The sequence below is a fragment of the Anomalospiza imberbis genome, chromosome 3 (assembly GCF_031753505.1).
Source record: "Anomalospiza imberbis isolate Cuckoo-Finch-1a 21T00152 chromosome 3, ASM3175350v1, whole genome shotgun sequence".
Lineage (NCBI taxonomy): Eukaryota > Metazoa > Chordata > Aves > Passeriformes > Viduidae > Anomalospiza > Anomalospiza imberbis.
The window spans coordinates 10,254,839-10,274,652 of record NC_089683.1 but is presented as its reverse complement, the minus strand read 5'-3'; the positions used below and the strand labels follow the sequence as shown (position 1 = coordinate 10,274,652).

General features: G+C 36.7%; 1 protein-coding gene across 16 annotated transcripts in view; it reads right to left on the bottom strand.

Moving 5' to 3' along the window:
- Positions 1-608: 608 nt before the first annotated feature.
- Positions 609-19,814, bottom strand: part of PUM2 (pumilio RNA binding family member 2) — a 74,483-nt gene continuing 55,277 nt past the window's right edge. For 11 of the 16 annotated variants that reach the window (XM_068183371.1, XM_068183370.1, XM_068183369.1 and 8 more), the window contains exons 13-21: positions 16,794-17,030; positions 10,265-10,532; positions 9,588-9,717; positions 7,910-8,044; positions 7,512-7,649; positions 5,729-5,854; positions 5,070-5,191; positions 4,249-4,441; positions 609-3,536 (exon numbers count right to left, since the gene is read on the bottom strand). In XM_068183371.1, coding sequence (XP_068039472.1) covers positions 3,405-3,536; positions 4,249-4,441; positions 5,070-5,191; positions 5,729-5,854; positions 7,512-7,649; positions 7,910-8,044; positions 9,588-9,717; positions 10,265-10,532; positions 16,794-17,030 — 1,481 coding nt within the window. In that variant the 3' untranslated portion in view covers positions 609-3,404. The remainder of the gene's footprint in view (positions 3,537-4,248; positions 4,442-5,069; positions 5,192-5,728; positions 5,855-7,511; positions 7,650-7,909; positions 8,045-9,587; positions 9,718-10,264; positions 10,533-16,793; positions 17,031-19,814) is intronic. The other 5 variants (XM_068183365.1, XM_068183366.1, XM_068183368.1 and 2 more) reach the window with 3 other exon arrangements.

The following is a 19,814-nucleotide window of genomic DNA, read 5'->3' as shown; positions in this document are numbered from 1 at the left end:
TAAATTGGTTTCTGAATTTTCATCAGCACTTTAAAACGTCTAAGCATTACAACCCCAAAACCTCAATTATCTCCATGCTCTGATGGAAAAGTCAGGGATGGAGGAATGGGCATTATGACTGTTCTGTCCACAGGGGCCCCTTAGGTGAGTTATTTCCCACCAGGCTCATTTCCTGTGCTGTCAGGTTCACTTCACTCCACACCTTCAGCTAAAAACGGTCTTTTGGAAAATCTCCTGGGCAGTAACAGAAATGAGTGTGGATCCAGGGATGCCACAGAGAGCTAACAATTTCTTCTCTCATTTGAAAGCTAAACCTCTCAAATGCTCCTGAACTCATCCTGAATCCAGGGATGTACTAAGAAACTGTCACCAGGCTGTAGCCTTAACTAGTCATCAGTAAAGATGACTAGTAAAGATATAGGAAAGGTTTAGCTGCTCAAAACTGCCCTTTGAAAATTTAATGATCTAATCCAGGGTTCTTCAATAATTGCCCAATACCCATCAGAACAAGTGAGCAAGCACCTTCCCAAAGCTGAGTTCCACAGACACATATAAGTCACATAACTGAGAATATGGCTGGTTTCCTACAGGAAAAACACAAGACCAGATATATTTCACACAGTGTTATTCACACATTTTCATTTTGATTTTTACAGTATATACACGTGAACATTACATTATTCAATACGAGCCACCTGTAGTCAAACCTAATCAAACTGGTCCGTAAACAATCTATATCAAAAAGCAATACTTGAGCAAAAAGTCTAGTGGTTCTACCCAAACCCTAAAACAGTTGAAAGGAAATCCAGTGATTTTCATGTTCCTGGATAAAATTTGTGCACAAATGATCTCAGGAGAGCAAGTGGAAGATTATACTCAAGATATTGAAAGCACCAAGGATGACAGTTACAGGACTGTTTAAATTCAACCATGGCATGAGTGCTGCAGGGACAAAGTACAGGGACATTAACAGTTTCTGTCTGGACATCCCCAAAAGCCGGACGTACTGCCTTACGTGTGGAAGGAATGCCGGCTCTGTGGATTGCAACACATGGCACAGGTACACAGGGTAAAGATAGTCACTGAGAATTGATGTGTCCAAGGAACTGGCTCTGAAGTCATCCTTTGGGTGACTACAAGAAAGCTCTGGCTCCAATGACTGGGCTGGTACCTCTGGGGAGGAATTTTGTGAACTGCCATGCAAAAACTACTTGGCAATTAGAATTGTGCTTACTCAAAATAACGAAGCCTACTACACTTCACTTCATGCAGGCACTGGAAGTAGGCCAGAAGAAACTTTGCCATTTGCCTATTAAGGAGTTATCACTACCATTAGAAACGCAGCGCCTCAGATGTCTGCTCTAGTAACAGGTAACCCTGGTATCAACAGTAACATGACAGAATTCCTCATACAAGTTTATACCACTATTATTTTCTTTCTCATGATCACACCCCTACCACAACAGCCTTTTATTTGATCAATGCTCAAGACGTTGTTTCCAAACTACCACGTTAATCAAACCTTTCGGTTAAGCCATCCAAATGAACATTTTACACAAAATACTTACTTCAACAACATACAAAGCACTTTCTTTATCTTTCAGAAACTGAATATACAAAGTAAGCTTTTTCCAAAATATTTCCATAGGCAAAGGATTAAAAAGGATTTTAATTATACACATATGGTCACAATTCTGCCTTAAAAAGATCATTGGGAAATGTACATAAGGCCGCTTGTATATGTACATCATCTTTATGTTACTGTTACAATGTCATATGTCCAGAGGAAAAAAAATCGACAGTATCATACATATTTGCTTTACGCTGCGAGAAGGCTATTCAAAAATACAGTACTCTTCTGTACAAAAAATTCATGCCACATTTATTAAGATGGAAGAAGCATTGGTTTCTGTAATAACCAAATATTTCAGTCCACTTCTTACTATGCTTATTTATCCTGATTTAAAATTTGAACAGACTGATTTTCCAAAGTGTCCATATGAACAGATTCAACAGCTATGTTATAAACAAAACAATGTTTCTCACAATAGATAAAAAGAAAGCCGGTTCGTATTTTTGAAACCATATAAAGATAGAATTTTAAAAAAAATCACTCCTGATTTGCTGAAATAAATTTACATTATACAACACTATATGCCAGGGGGAAAGAAGGGAATGAGGATATGAATATACACTAAAATGCAAATTTTTGTCCCAAAAAGGAGTAAAACAAATTACATTTACAGCATGAAGGTTTACAAATGTACATCTGTACAACCAAGGTAAGCATCACTACTAAATTAGCAAGGCTTTGTAATAAACATTGAAACGAGAGATTTGTTGTCAAACTGTAAACTTACACCTATTAACTACACGTATACAATGCATATATTTATAGGAAGCAAAAAGCTATATGAATATTTAATCAATCATGCTTAAATGTTGAGCTATCAAGTTTACTTTTCAGTGGCCCCATCTCTTTATCATTACCTATTTTTTGCATCTACAGTGAGAAAGCAAAATAAATGCTCAACACTTTCAAATCCTTACAATTCTATATGCAAAATAAAAAAATACATATCTCTACTCTTCCTGCGTTGTAAAACTGACTGTATTGTTAATACAGGGTTCACTCCTTTTCCAAAAGAGTACTTTGCTGAATGGAAGTACCACCATCATTTAAATCCCTCTACCTTGTACAACAATTAAATATATAAGTATATACAGCACTTTATTTTTAATACATTGCTAGAGAAAACCTTAGGGCATGATTTAAAAAAAACCTGTATCCACAGCAAGTGCCAAAACCTACTCTCTTAAAAGTTTCCATCGTTTTGTTCTTCCCTACTTTAATTTGCTGTGCCCTGTTTATTTGGATAGGATGTTGTGAACCACCAAAACACAACTTAACTTTTCAACATGTTAAATAATGTTTATGCAGCTGATCAATTTTAATCTGGTATAAAAGACTTCACACAAAAGGGAAAAATAAGGGTTAATTCTATATACAACTCTATAAACCTGTTGTGCTATGATGCTGGGTAGACCTACCAGATTGCAAGCCAGTGTATTAAAAGAATACTGTACTTTTTCCCTTTAAAAACTATTTCAGTGACTTTACAAGGTAAAAATTTACAAAATATGTGACAGCTATTTTGATACAATTACATCATATACAGGCATTCTGTGCTTTGCCAGCCATCCAATCTGATAGGTCTCCGGATCAGGGCTGGAGATATTTTTTTTTTTAACAATTCACTCCCCAAAAATATACACAAGAATAAAAATTTTACAAATGGATGAACAAAGTCAATAAATAGATTTAAAAAAATCAGAACATTTAGAGTTAAGTTGTAGGTTTTGATAATTCACAATTTAATTTTTCTTCCGTTTCTCTTTGTCTTTTACAGCATCCCATTTGGTGGTCCACCGATTGGCCCCAAATCAGCACTGTTCTTCAGGTAATACTTTTCCAGCTTGGCCAGAATGTGTTTGCCATAGGTGTATTTACGCAGAGTCGTGATGTGGGGTCGAATCTGTAATAAGAAACACGTTTTGATTTTTTCAACATCCACACTTTCAAGCAGAGGTGACTAAACATTGAAAAAATTATGCAATAAGATGCCTGTATTTCACAGAGCTGGAAATTTCTGGAAAATGTAAAACTGATGATTTTGACTCATCAAATAACTGATGTTTCTGTTGCAGGAAAAGGGAGGCAGTACTTTGTGGGAGAGCCCTGTTGGTGACTAGGGAAAGCAGAGCTCCTGCAGGAATATCCTGGGCCCTGTGTTAAATAGCCTCCAACCATTATGGCAACAGAACACTTCTCCATGTCTGGATATTCTTAAGTAGAAATGTGCCTGTATGCTAGGAAGTGTGGGAATCTCTTCTGGGGGAATTGCAGAGTGGATTTATACCCACAACCAGGAAATAAAAAGATAAACCAGTATTTCTCCTGTTATATTAATAGTGATGAGAGATACTACATTTTCCTGCTAGAAGTATTTTCACATAAAAGCTGGCACAAAGACAGGAGATGAAATCCAACTATTGAAACTTTCCTTTTTTATCTCAGTGCTCAGAGAGCTGAGTGTTTTCTGCTTTACCAAGCTCCACTGAATGTCATGGTTATACATCAAGTTCTAGATTACAGAAGCGTTGAGTTTTACACCTGCAGGGAAAGGCGCTCTGGCAGAAAAGCTCACAGACATATTTCTGAGTCACTGCACGCACGCACACACATACCTTGTGCATTATGATCTTCCTCTGGGCGGGCTCGGCCATGTCGATCATCTTCTGCACAACGTAGTTGGCGTACTGGTCCTTCATCATGGTGTATAAGGCACTGTGAGGGCCGTCGTTCTGGCAGCACACCTCGTCGATCAGCAGGGCTCGCTCCGCACGCGACGCGTGAGTCACGCATTTTTCTACCACATTGCTGAAAAACAAGGCAAGTCCATGATGGGACTGGAGGTGTAACATGCTTTCAGGTAACTATTATCAATTTCTCTGAAGTTTATCAGTTCTTCACGGTTCTTAACGCCAGTAAAAAGCGTATTGCAAATGCATCAATTCCTCATTTCTGAATTTCCAGTCTAACGACTGAGAAGTTAGTCACCACATCACTATTACTTCACCCATGTGACAGGGTTATTTCCTGATTATTTAGTAGGAGAGACTTTTCCATTGAATCTACATAGGTATACTGGACTTCAGGCTGCAGATGTGTTCTAGCACATCTATTCTGGTTGTGGGCCCTTTGAACACACAACAGAGAGCGCTAGATATGAAGATTCTTGCTTTTTGAATAAATACACTTTCTAAGAGCATGCCTACATCAGAGATTGCATCAAATATTATTTTGTAGAGCAAGTCTCTGAACTTCTCCAAACCTAGTATAAAAGTATCACTACCATTCATCTCTATAAAAATATGAAATTTCAGGAGGTAAGGTAAAAAATAATATAAAAAAAATCATCATATCCCTTTTGTAACACAATAAATAAATCCAGTGTTACAACTTTACAAGGTTAATGAATCTTTAATATATGAAAGTTGTGCAATACCTGGCAAATTTGTGCTGACTCAGAGCTAGAACTTTTCCTCTTATTTCTGAAACGATTTTGCTTTTGTCTTCAGGACGACCATGCTCCAGTACATGTTGAATAACATAATTTCCATATTGATCCTGAAAATAAGATGACTTAAATTTTCTTTTGTGTTCATACCAAGTAATAAATACTGACAGCGTTTGTACATGAGCATAAAGTATGAAAGTACTGTTTGCACGGATATAAGGAAAATACAATAATGTCAACATTACAGAAGCAAAGTGATGTAAGAAATATTTCATCAAAAATTACTTAATGGACCATAAATTTTACATGAAAAATGTAAATAATCCATAAAAGTAGTGTTTTGCTAGAGTATCTTTTATCATCTTAAAAAACAGAAGTCCTCAAATTTAAGATCATAATTTTAACAGCTGTAATATTCCCATGAACACCAAGCTACAGTCAAAAGTGTAAGAAAAATGCTTTTTATATCTTCTTTGCCTCCCAACTTCCAAATTCATTTTCATTAAAACTATGGAAGGAGAGAAAAAACAAAAAATCAATGTCTACAAAACTAAAAAGAGGTAAATGCATTTAAACTAGGATACAGGAGTAAATTACGGCAACAAAAAACTCTGAAGTGCATTAAAAATGAGCCTACATGCACTGACCTGCACTAGCTGTTCTGTGTGCTGATGCAGTTCTTCTAAGATTGGCAAAGTCTGCTCAGCAGTGCAGTGCTCCAGAATACGCTGAATTACTCTACAACCATACGGATGAGTTGAAAGTACAAATACCTTGAAAACAGGATTGCAAAGTGAAGTTAAACCGACCGAAACTCACATCTTTTGTAATACTGCTGCATTCAAAATGGAACTGAATGTAACAACTACTATTAAAAAAAGTTTTGTCTGCCAAGACCAGAATTCCATTTCCAGGAAAAGTCAGGAAAAGATGAAAAAGCAGGTTTTTGTGTGTCAAGGACTTCAGAAAACATACAACTAAGAACCCAAGTGTTCATTACAATGTTTCTAGCCTACACAGCTGCAAAGGAAAGCCTGTAAGTATGACCCTTAGGTAATTGCTGTTCAACTTTCAAGCTTTCCTTTTTACTTTCTATTCAAATTTTAAGACTTTGACATTTATAAAAAGGAATTAAATAATGGTGGGTGATTTTCACCAATTTCATATTCCAGTATACATAATAGGCTCCCAGTTACAGAAATAAAGTTTGTAAATAACTACTTAAAACATACAGCCAAATCTTGCTTATTCCTTCTGTTTACCTCTCCTTCTGCTTGCAAGCTACATTTGTGCTTTGGGGATTAATTCCAAAAATTTCAGTGTTGATCAGGACTGAATACAGAACCTTGCATAATTAGGGATCAACTCAAATGATGCAGGCAGAAGAAAATGATAAGTAATATCACATAAGTGTGCCATTTTCTTTATATAATTACTTGGTGCTTAGGATGGATGTTCATTACATTAACTCACACTTTAGTCAAGGGGCTGTATTTACAGTTTAAAAAATGCATCTCATGTACTTCATACACACTTTTTGGTTCAAAAAGACCAAATCCTAGAAACCTTGATATGCAATTTAGCACTATGTACAACAGTAATTCGGGTATTGCTGCTGTATAAAATGAGAAAGATATTGTAGATTTTATTAGGAAATATATTTGGCCATCCATTAAAGTAAAATTTAGTTATATAGCCAAGTTAGTAAGATTTTTACAATTCTTCTCAAGACTACAAAAGCACACGCTTGTCTCAGAGGATTAAAATGTTATTTAGCTGCAGCACATTTACTACCCTGAAGCACAACATCAATCTTACAGTAATAACGTTTTTTTTGGAAATAAAACAAAAACCCCAATCTGAAGTAAACAAATACTACACCCCCTTCACACTAGTCCATATGAAGGGAACAGATTAGTGAATTTCATCACTGCAGTTCCTTAAGGACTGATATTCATTGGGAAACACTGAAAGACACATGTGCAACACAAGCAACAGGAGAGGAAAATGCAATTTTTAATGAAAAATGTATACTAGAGAGCACGTACATTATTATTATATAAAAAATGGCCCTGCCAAGAGTTGTGAAGGAAATGTGAAATGGTGTTATCACAAAACACAAACACAAGGCCTGGGCGTGCAAATTCCCTTGTATGTATTTATATTACATAAATATTTATTATTATTTATAATACATACAAACATGTCTTTCTAGAGCCTTCTCTCCAACAAATTCATCTTTTTACAGCATATTAACTGTCTCTCCAACAGCTTTCCAATGCCATCATTCCCTTTTCATTCTACTTAAAATAAGCTGAGTGCAAAGTGGCAAATGCTATCTTGTACAAGCAAATGATGGACAAAGACCTGCAGATCTTTTTCTGCGAAATCTAAGCAGCCTGCAAAGAGGAAATGAACCACTGACACTACCTGTCCTTTGAATGCATCAATGATGAACTGGAGCGACTGGGGCTGAACACACTCAATGCATTTTTGTACAACGTGGTTTCCATTTTGATCCTTCACACATTTCAGAACATGGCCATCCAGCTCTTTCACCATTTCATTCTGGAAAAACAAAGATTATCCTTGTCTTTATGATGGTATTTCCCCTGCCCTCCTTAAATGGGGAAAAATTTAATTTCATCCTGACTCCAACCTTCACATTCATTGGTGTTAACTGTGTACCTCAGTACTTTCATTTAAACAACTATTTTAGCCCCCAGGATATTTCATGATGAAGGGAATAATCATCAATTTAATGAAGTAAAAAGAGGGATACAATAAGAATAAATAAATAAAATTAAAAAAGCATTGCTCTAACTTACAATTACCTGCTGGTCAGGTGAGATTGACTCGAGTGCCTTCTGGATAACACGACAGCCATACATCTGGAGGGCCAATGGCAGAACATGACCACGGATGCGTGTTGCTAGGGCTAACTTTTGATCCAGGCTTCCAAACTAAAAGAAAATAAATATGCTGTTAACAAATGAAGACATTGCAGTGTGCTGGAATTTACATGTCAGAGTAAATATTGTCAAGATGTACATGACTGTAATATTTGAATAATTTTTCACTTTGTGTTTTGGTGGGGATATTTACCAGAAGCTTTTCTTTTCTAAATGCAACATTTTGTAATATTCCACATCCAGTTCACATACCTGCTATCAAATGCATGACCTTGAAAGACAACAGAAGAAATAATATAGTTTATGTCTGCCTGTCTGTAGGAATATTTAAGTGCAATGAACCACTTTTTCAAATTGTACTGGCAAATTGATCACAGGTCACTGTTATGTATGAATCCAAATTGGACCTTCCATCTTGTACAGCATATCTCACATCTTGTAAGAGAGGTCACAGAAGTGACCAGCTGGACAACCAGCTGGTGGCATGGCAATATTCCTGCAGCATTGCTGAGAATTGTCAAACTCTACACCTGTAGTCAGCTCTGAAGAAAGTCTGACCAAGAACTTCACCTGCCTACCTATACAGTAAACTGAGGTCCCCTATTACATGCAAGGCCACATGCACTTTTTTCTTGAGAAGTGTTCTGCAGAATTAAGATGAAAACACTCAGCTAACAATGATTAACTGTGTATTCATCCAACTTGACTCCAATTTAACATTATGGAAAAAATAGCAAATGATGACCCTTAAGCAAAATCAAGATCTTTTATATCATACGTCAGTGACAGTTTTGAGAAGATGTTTTGATTGGTTATTAAAAAAGAAGTAAAAAAAGTGTGCACATTAAAAATTACACTCTTGTTTATAGCAAGTATCTTATTTCTTACTGGGCATTTTCCAGCATCACCTTCCCTACACCACTCTTTGATATGGCCCTTGATTTAAAGTACACTCTACTAGATACCCTTCCTATACATAACTTTTCCCAGGACACGTGTGTTACTTTTTTCTTCTCTCTGCAAGCCAAATCTTGTAATTCTTTGATAAAGCTTTTTTTTTTTTAACCACATAGTTTTTAAGAGATGACAAATCTGTCTTAATCTCTGATTGTAGTAATATTGGATGTATCTTATGGTGGATACCCCTTACTCAAAACTCTTCTGCCTCTATGCATTTTATGGGAATTTCCTCATACACAGCACCCGATGAAGTTCACGCAGCTGTCTGAGCACAAGTGCATTTTCCAGATCCATTCTGTACCACGATGCAGTAACCAATGAAAAGCATTTTTCAAATATTTATGTTCCCTTTCATCTGCTGAAAGTTTCTCCAAGTTCTGCTCAGAGGTTTGTGAAGCCTGTGCATGCACTAGTGTTCACCAACACAAGCACCATCAGTATAAGGAGAAACCGTGCCCATTATGTCAAAAAACACTGGATGCAGAACAGAAAACACCCATGCAGAGTTACACACTTGGGTCCTGTGGAAGTCATGTAGAATTCTGCTATGGTGTTAAGGAAAGCCCAGTTAAATTTAATTAGATTTACAGCACTTCATTTGCTTGTCCATCCATACACTTAGTGCTATGCTTACCTCAAAGAACTTCTGTATTACATAGTTTCCAAACACATCAGTCATCAATTGATAGGCTGCTTGCAGGATCTCATTAAATACCATCTGGCGCTCAGCTGGAGTAGCTCGCTCCAGCTTTTGCTGTATAAATCTAAGTGCAAAAAAAGGTACATTATGCTTTGCATCAGCAACAGGAAAACCTCTCAAACACTGTTTCAATGAGACACCTCAACACTAAAGAAGGCAGTCAACATTTATAAAAATTATTAAAATGAAAGTAGCACCTCTGCATATAAAAGGATTTATTTTAGTAAAATTAAGACTAGAAAACTTTCATTTGAAAAGCATTAAAGATGAAAAGAATAACAATAACTAAGTACCTGATGATGTACTGACAAAAAATAGTTTTACATTCCAGATGCCACATATTTTGTTTTCTTAATCAACGCCTTTTTGATTCCTTATTACTAGAGTTTACAAGTCTAGTTATGCAGCTATTTTTACACTGAGAACTTCTACAGGCAGCTAAATTAATACTGCTTTTACAATGAAATTTCTTAGAGAAGGTCAGCCTAAGAGTGTGTGCTCTAAATTAAGATGCTTTGAATTAAGATGACAAGCACCTCATTCAAAAGTTTCATATTAATAAAACAATATCAAAGCAGTAAAATATTATTAATTATTCTTGTAATAATTACCTAGAACCATGCTGGTCTTGGGAAAATTCAACAATATGTCCTACAAGGTCCCTTAGCTGAAGATTAGGGAAACGATTGTTTCTGAAATCTTCCAGCAATCGGCTGCGTCCAGAAGGCATAATGTCAGACCTACTGTAGCGGAGGCGTGAAGGAGGGAAGAGCTGGCTGCTGGAGCTGAAGAGGCTGGAGGTGCTCGCTGCACTGCGATACTTGGCTTCGGCTCCAGGGGCTGCAGAAATATAGCGACCACTACCATTTGTCAGTCCTCCTACAAGGAAGCAGCTCTGTCAGTAACAGCCGTGAGGAAAATAGCAACAGCAAAACAGCAAGTGAACTAAAACTACAGATACACCCTGGAGCCAAAGAAAACAACAGTGTTGTCTCATTATATTTACCTCATTATGGTTGGAGGAGTTAGATAGCTTTATCTTGCAATAAATAAAACCATTTTCCTCCTCATTTTTATGTGAAGGGCACCAGGAAAAGAAATGTCATTAGAAGAATATATCAAGGTAGGTAAAGTGAGCACCCACTCAGCCTTACAGAAACCTTAGAACTGGGTGGGCCTTAAGCTTAGTGGGCAGATTTCCACTTCACGAGTCATACTGGCTTATACCCTTGTTAGCAGTCTTGCAGTTAGCCAATTGTGTCAAAACAGACCATGAAATCTGAACTACCCTTCAGTCCCTACTGAGATACCCTTCCAGCTTACAGTGTGTTAAGGGCATTTTTGGGGAGGTACATGTGGTGCCTCTTGCCAAGCTGTACCTGTCCTGCAGGTTATTTGATGACTTCAGCATCCCAAGCTTTCAATCTGGTACCTCTTCTCAGCACTAAATACGTCAAATTTCAAACCAGGTAACTAAGAATGCTCTACTTAATTATCAAACAACCACAGATACATCAAATCGAAGCTCCTCTTAGAAACTTGGAGTCCTTTCCTTGCTGCACAAACACTCACCGCTCTCACTTCATCATTCCTTACTTTCTAAGAACTGAATTGCCTCCCTGTGTCTAGGTCCTACTCCTCTTTTGCTAGTGATTCCACCTAGAGCTCTTGGCACTCTACAGTCCTGTGCATTTCTCCTCACACCCTGCTCTCTGACCAGTGTGTGTCACTCGGAATTCCTCCAGCATGCCTCTTCCCTCCACTTTACAACAGGCAGCAATTATCATAAAAAACATCCAAAGCTTTTTCCCCAACTGCTGTATGACTTTTCAGAAGGATGCTCTTACTATACTACAAGCGGAAATACTCAAAGACAATTCCCACATAGAAACCTCAATTCTACTACTAAAACCAAACTAAGGAAAGAAAAAAAACAAACACTCCCTACAAGTAATGACTATGGATTGGAAAAGGAAAGCATTTTGTCTCCCTGTCTAGGAAGTGACATTGTAATTAAAGCCCTTTCAAAGTCAACAGAAGAAATATCTACATTTGAATTTAAAACAAATTGCAGTATGTGCTGTTTGAATGGTGCTCTATTACAAACTTAATTTTTAAATAAGGGGAAAAAAAAAAAAAACACCCCCCAAAAAAAAAAAAACAACCCAGCTGATTGTGCCCTAGCCAATCCTTCTTTTCCTTTGGTTCCAAATATTTATAAGTCCAGGCAACAACAGTGTTACAGTGGACTGGCAATGTATTAATGGTAAAGTTATCTTTCTCAAAAGGTCAAATTCTAGTACTAGAATCTGAGATGTTAGTGCTCTGAAAGACACATCAAGCATCACATTTATTGCACTGAATAGTATTATGCCCTAAAACAGAAATAATTAGTACTTTTTTTTATAATTAGTCTTCAAAATTCTGTGATAAACATCAATAAATACTTTATGCCCCACAGTACAATTTAAAAACCATTAGGTTTTCTCTTAAATTAAAGCCTCTTAATTCTCTACAGCCAGAAAAATCTAATTTTTGTAACTATCATGTTTAGTTTCCATTGACAAACTCTATGGTACTAACAAACAAAAGGAAAAAAACCCCAACATTCTGCAGGTGAAGCAGTGTGCAGAGTGATGCTCTGCCATAATTTTTCCTCTAGGAATGGACTTTAAAGAACAAAAAAAGTTATGCAGCTGAAATGAAGGTATTTCTCATCTGGACTACGTAAACATTGCACACCACTGCAATCCTGGCTTCCCTGTACATGCTGTGCAGTAACACTATTTAATATCACGAGAGGGCACCAGAGCCCATTGAAAGGAAATTATAGGCTACTTTCCTGGTGCAGGATCACTACTACTCCACTGATCACATGCTCAGTTCTGTGCCAGAAACTAATAGGGCAGTTTTGATCACATGCTCAGTCAACACACAGTCACAGAATTGACCACGTGAATCAGGAAATGTTTCAGCTTGGGCTTTTTTTAACTGAGCCTTCATCTCTATAAATTAAATGTGATAATTTATCCATCAACTAAAATAAAAATTAAGAAATTTGGTAGCTTTTAACAAATATGCTATATATGTGTAATATGCATTTCCTGCTGAGAATTATTAAGCCTTTTTTCAGTCTAATTTGGGAACCATCACTTTTTAAGATTTTTAAGACAACTATGCTGCAACTGGGAGGCTCCTGTCTAGCCTCTGAGACTATTTCAGACAATCACATTAAGCAGGACAGTAATACAGGAAAACTGTATTAAGAAAGCACATCCATTGTGCCCAGAAGAACCTGTGGTACTGAGAACACAGAACCTTGTAAAACACTGGATACTATTATAAAAAAGAGTAATTTAATTAGTAATTAGCTTTTATTTTCATATAACCTTTAATTACACTAATGTTATGGCTCAGTGGCAACTCTGCAGATTTGAAAAACAGTAAACTCCCAAAATAAAGGCATATTGTCTTAGGTACTTATTACATGCAGACATAATTGTGAGTACAATGGCCTATTTTCTTCACCAAACTAGGAAAGTAACAGCCTAGATCTTATAAGTTATTTGGGGAACATACCCTACTGAATAAAGCACTGAAAAATTAAAATACTTATTAAACATTAGTATAGCCACAAAATTCCAAACTCTTGGGGAATTAAGTGTGCAGTTAATTCTTCAGCTAATCAATTAGCTATCACTTCTGATCTCATAAAACAAAGATCTCCAAAGCACTGAGTAATACTAAGTTGTTTAACAGTTTAATTGAACCTAAACCCTTGTGGCTAATCCATATGGAGGAAAAGGCAGAGAGATATAAAAGGGATAAAGATAATCTAAATCAGAGCCTAAGTTTCAAGGACACAAAGCATGTTAAATAATTGGCTCCTTAACGTTATTTAGTGTTAAGGAGAACATGAAAAAAATATTAAAAACTAGATCCAGGCACATTTATTTTGACAGCATTAGTCTGTTAGTATTTATCGAAGTATTTTTTCAATTATTTCTAATAAAGACAGAAAACATGTCAACTGCAGAGCAACTTATTTACATGTGCCAGCAGTATTTTCTAGTAAAACACATACACGCATATAAATGCTTTAATTTCTATTAAGTATTTGTTCATCTGTAAAAAAGTAGCTTAATCTCATCCTACGCCTAAAGTTTCATCTTCATATGGAAAATAGAATTATGCATATCTATGTATGTTTTGGGAATCAATGCACGTGTTTACAATGACTGGTTTACTGCAGCCCTACAGAGGAGGGACACAGCTGAGGCAATGCAAAGCTGCCCACACTGCCTTGCCAAGGGGCCTTTACTCTTACCCAGCTTGACCATCTCTGAAGATGAAACATCAATCCCAACTGCTAACAAACCTGGCTCGCAACACACAGGAAATAATTACCTCCAAAAGCCCAGATTTTAGAAACCCGACTCTACACCAAAACTCTACTCTTAAAATGCTGCAATATACCATCAAACGGAGTAAGGATTACCAATCTAAAAGGATTTTTTATGACAATGGAAAACTACTTCCTCTTGCAGCTCCTTGTACTTGGGAGTGAAAGGGTAGTTCAAATTCATGACCTTACTGCTCCAGCTGATTACAGTAAAGAAGCAGTTACAGACAACTGACAAATCCCTTCAAATACAGGAAAACTGACACTAGCACAAAGTCATTAGCACATTCCTATTTTAGGATGTTGGATAAAAGTTGGTGAGAAGAGATAAAAGCAGTAAAATGTCACAAATTTCTTGTAAAAGGGAAATTGTTCTTTTAAGCTACAAATTGCAGCAGTGTCTGACAAAGGGGTTATAAAACCATGCACCCTTTCCCAGCGTTGTGCTCTAGATTCTGGTGGCTGAAACAGGAGCAACCGAGTTTGATGCCCATTTTAAAACACAAGTTAAACTTAGCTGAACCTGTTGATACAAGCAGGCAGGACAAGTTTGGAAGGTGGAGGGAGAGCTGCATTTGACAGGCATTATCAGAATACCAATGGAAACTGCATGCAGACATGAACTTAAAATGTTGTTCTACTCTGAAAAGTGACTACATGATAACCATACCCTTCTTAAAATACTCTCCCTGTTTGATTTCAGGTGTAACTTCTCACTTGGTGAGAAACCTTTTTTATTTTTTTGTATGTGAGAAGAAAACATGCTTCCAAGATTGGTCGATGAACACACTGAAATAAATATAACAAGACAGACAATTAACTGCAGAAATAGTCTTAAACTCTTAGATGGTGCACTTTGAATGCAACTGTGCAAAAATACGGCACAGGGCAGAAAGGCTAAAAAAAAACCCACGGCATTTTTCTGCATTTTTGTGAAAGCAAATATCCAAAAGTCCTCCATTTCCAAATTTCAGGCTGATTTTGTAATATAGCAAAAAGTTTATCAGTAATCATGGTCCACTTCTCTTGGAAGATGAAGAGGACACATGGAAGCCAACAAGGTTGTGTCAATTTTCAGAGTACAACTGTATATTCTGGCAGTTACACAGTGATCTAGTACATGATTTTAACAAGCTATTAGGCTTAGTTGACACTGCCAAACAGTTCAAAATGGGTCAAAGTCAGTATTTAACAATTTCTGCTGATATAGGCAATCCTCTATACTGATCACAGCCTATTTTCTCAGAACTGGGAAAAAATCTTTTAACATTTATAAAATGTCAAACAAACAAAATTTTGAATGTTTTAAATTTTAGATAATGCCTTCCAAAATTTGGTTTAAGTATAGTTTTCAGCAATATGAAAACTATGGTGAGAGTACTTTGAAAAGAAAGAAAGAAAAAGATTTCCATGATAACCCCATTGTCAGATGTTCAGAACTTTCTCAAAAGCCTCCATTTGGGCTGAAACTTTCCATGCTTGGTCTCAGCCCAAAGGTGCACTTTGTAGACCTGAAAAAGGAAAAAAGGTAAGTAAAAAAAAATAAAACGTGCTGAAACATCCCCTTGCCCAGTTTTATTTCGGGTATTCAGCACTTAACCTTGAAGGGGATACTGTACTGCAAATGTAATATATTTTAATTATTTAACCTTATTATACAAATCACTCACACATTTCTCACTTTAGGTGTATTCCAGTAGGCATCTAAACATTTTTTTTTTCCTCTTTTATTCGCACTAAGAAGTATAGGGGATTGTGCTGCCTATTGCAAGCATGGAACTGTGCACTGAACAGTTACTGGAGCAACTGGCAACTCAATCTTGAAATCCAGTTTCACTGTATGATTTTAGCATCCAAATTAAATGACTGCAAATATTTGCAGCAGAAAAGAAACTGTACTAGGTAACCTCAGGTTAGAGGCATTATCTTTTAAATATACTGTATACTGTGGTGGGGTTCCTTTTGATCTTTTATTTTTAAATTTTTTTTTCTTTTTAAGAAAGGTGGGGCTCCCATGTCATCTTACTAGCAAAAAAAAAAAAAAAAAAAAAAAAAAAAAAAAAAAAACAAAAAAAAAACCACAAACTGAGAAATTATTTTCAGCATTCCTTAAAAAATACATCTGATAACAGAGAGCCACCACTAACAAGGCCTTTGCTACTTCTTTGACAAATGCTTTTTTTTGTCTCCTTCCATCAGTCTGGTGACAAACTACTGTCTTCCTGGCAAAGTAACTGGGCCATGAGGTTGACTGATTCAAAAATCACCTTGTAATACATTTTACATTGAGAGAGAGCACTGCTCACTTTTCTACTTTATCATGGCAAGGGGCATTAATGCAAGTCACTTCACTGTTAAAACACATCATCTAGAATGTCCTTAAAGTGGCAACACAGTGGAGGAGAAAGAAAAATAATGCACCTTTGCTTGTCATACTGTGCAAACATAATAGAAAAAGGACCAATAACTCTTACTGGGCTCTCTACTGGGCTTCTGCAAGGGAAGAAAAATCAATTGTTGGCCTGATACTGCCAAAAGCTGAGTGCCCTCCACTGTCAAATCAATGAGCATCTGAACATGCTCTTCACCTTTCAGAAATGGCCCCTCTTCATTACGAAACTGTTTAACAGCAAAGGTAATGTGACATCTCTTATGCAACATATATTTTACACATAGAAATACATACACACATACAAACAAAAAGTGTTTTTTTGGTTTTTTGTTTTTGTTTTTTTTACCTAAATGCAAACTGGATGAGGATCCATGTGATGAAAGTGATGGCGGTGGCGTAAGTGAATGTCCTGGCGTTTGGCTTGGCAGAGGCATGCCTATTGGACTTGGAGAGGAGGAAAATCCCAGACTATTGTAAAATGGCTGCCCTATGGGTGCTAGGCTGCTACTAGATCTTTTGTACAAGTCAGAGCTAGTAGATAGAGAATCTCTCCTTGTGGCACTACTACTTGCAGAACTGCCAACTGAAGAAGAAATAAAAAGACCCTAATTACACAGTGTCAACTGAATAAAACCTATCCCCAACTACAGCTGGGCAACAACAGATGCGATCACAATAATTACAGCAATCGTTATGACAAAGACAATTACTGTGATAACCACACATGCTTTTAAGTAAATCTAAGTGGGTATAAACATACCACTGGCAAATAATTTTACCAACGTCCATGTCTTTCAACATTTCACACTAGACTTCTCATAGTAGTATTACAGTACTCTGTTTTAAAACGCCTGACTTCAGGCTTTGGGACAAATATTGAATTTTTAACATTAGATTACACTGTCACTTCACAGGATAAATCATTCTAAAAATATTGCCACTAAATTATTTGATTTTTTTTTTTCCACCACAAATTATTAGTCAGACAGTGACACTCATTTCAGGAAAAAGTCTAGAGGAAATTAGTTGTTGTTTAAGGGTTCACAAAATAAGTTACATTGCTGTTCAGCTGTTTCTGAACTTTCTCATTTGTGAACCCCTCACCTGTAGGAAAAAATGACTACTTTAAATTCCCTGTGAGAATTATGGCTCTCAAATAAGTATTTTGAAAAGGTATTATAAAGAGGGAGTAGGCCAAGAAAGAAGATGAGAAGCACAGCAGAGAGAGGAAAATTAAGTGAGAATCTAAAAACGTGATTTTACTACTATCAGTGTTTCTGAAAGTCAAATTAGACTAGAGGCTTTGGATAACAGTGTATTAGTGAAGGACTGGTTATCCTGCACAGCAGCGTTCAGCAGGGCGATGAGCAGTCTAGGACAAATTAGGAGAACAACAAAAAGTTTTTAGAAATGTTAAATTCTAGTGTCTGCTGCATACTAGTGAAGTATTAAACTAGAGTGCCTGTTTTAAACACTGAACATTATTAGAATCATGAACCAAACCAAGATTATGGATATTTTGATAACAATTACCTTTCTTAAGCTGAATTTGGAAAATTGATTATTATTATTGACTACTTCAACTTAAAAAGGAAAGGTCAGAATTTTTCCTTCCATTACCTTTATCCTTTTCAAGTACCTTCCTACTAAAGCTGGTGGCATGGAACAACATAAAGGTCGCCTGAAACTTTCCATTTTTAAGACACTAATTTGTTTTCTCATAACATTAACATCTTGGCTAATATTTTTCATGGCAGGAACTTGCTTGGACAAAACTTTTACTAGAGCTTTTGTCTAAACACTGCCATTTCAGAAATATTGGCAAAGAAAGGTGCTTTATCCTTACCAAAATAATCTAGCTCCATCTTTGAGTAGCTGATTGCTTTCATGCACTCAGACCAAATATGCCAGCAACAGGAGACCTTTATTTTCACACTCTTAGACTGGACTAAACATCTTTGCAAAATCACAGTTCATCCAAGTTCAGCACAGATCTGCTACAGACTCATAGCTGAAAACTTAAACTCCTGACCATACACAGCACGTCTGAGATGTTTGATTAAGTTTGTGCCTGTAATTGAACTTCAATGTGCCATGTCACAAACAGACTTTGAAACTGCTGTCCAAGATTCCACCTTGTGTTGGAAAGGCCCATGAGGCAATGAGGAAAGGAAGTTTTCCATTTCATGTGCCGGGGAGACAAAAGCCAAACACAAGAAGTAGACTAGGGAGAGGGGAAAGAGAAAAAAGGAAACCAGAAGGAGGAAGAGAGAAAGGTAAGACAAAGGAGCCAACAAAGACTGCGAGAAAAACTGGCAAGCACTTTCAGTGGGACTGAGGATGAGAAGAAAGCAGATCTGAAGAAAAGTTAGGCTATAGAAGGTGTATGTGACTGTGGGGCAAAAAGACTGGAATAGTAAGCTGATGATGGGAACATCACACAGTACAAGTAGAAACAGAAACATACTTAGGAGGGAAGCAGGAGATAAATGTTGCCTGGAAACTGGGAAGGAAGACATACTAGAGGAGAAACCAGAAGGAAAAGATACTGGACTAACTAGGTAAAGAGATTGAGAATAAGAACCAGAAGAGCAAATTAAGGCAACAGTTGAAAGAAATCTCAAGCTTTGAGACCAGCTCTACAGGTTCTGGCTCAGTGAACCATATAAATGTTAATACAATGCTACATGATGGACTGCTATTTTTCCATCTTTCAGCGTTTCTTACTTGGCTACATTACTGCAGCTTAACAAGTTACCACAAAGCAGCTGAGCTGCATTTTCACACAAAAACAAGCAAAGCTCACAAAACCCAGAAGGTAAGTTGCATTAACTTACTCCTCTTCCCCCTTCACTAAGCCAATCCAATTCCTTTACAGTTGTTACAAGCCAGAAGGCAGAATGTGGAAAGCTGCCATAGTTGATCTAATTCTTGGCTACCTGTTAAGCTGTAGTAACTTATCATCATGTACCTAAATCTTTAAAATGGAGCATGAATAACTTTATTATAAAAGAACAGAGACTGTGAGTACATACAGTCGTTTATATGGTACGTTTGCTGCTTTCAGTTGTTACTTTGTTCAGTCATTCAAGCTAGAACATGCTCACCTTCACATTTTTTGCAGCTATTTTTGCCCCTTGCAAAAACTGAAAACATAAGGGCAAAATGTGTTCTGCCATCTATCAGTCTTCATGGCTATATTTTAACTGAAATTCAACATTTTCAACACACTGATGGGAGTTACAAAGAAGCTGAAACCATGTCACATACAAAATTAAACTTTCAATTCGCCTCCATATGTATGAATACCACTTGTTTAAGTGCTCATCTGTGTAATTCAATTCATATATACACAGGCCAGAACTCT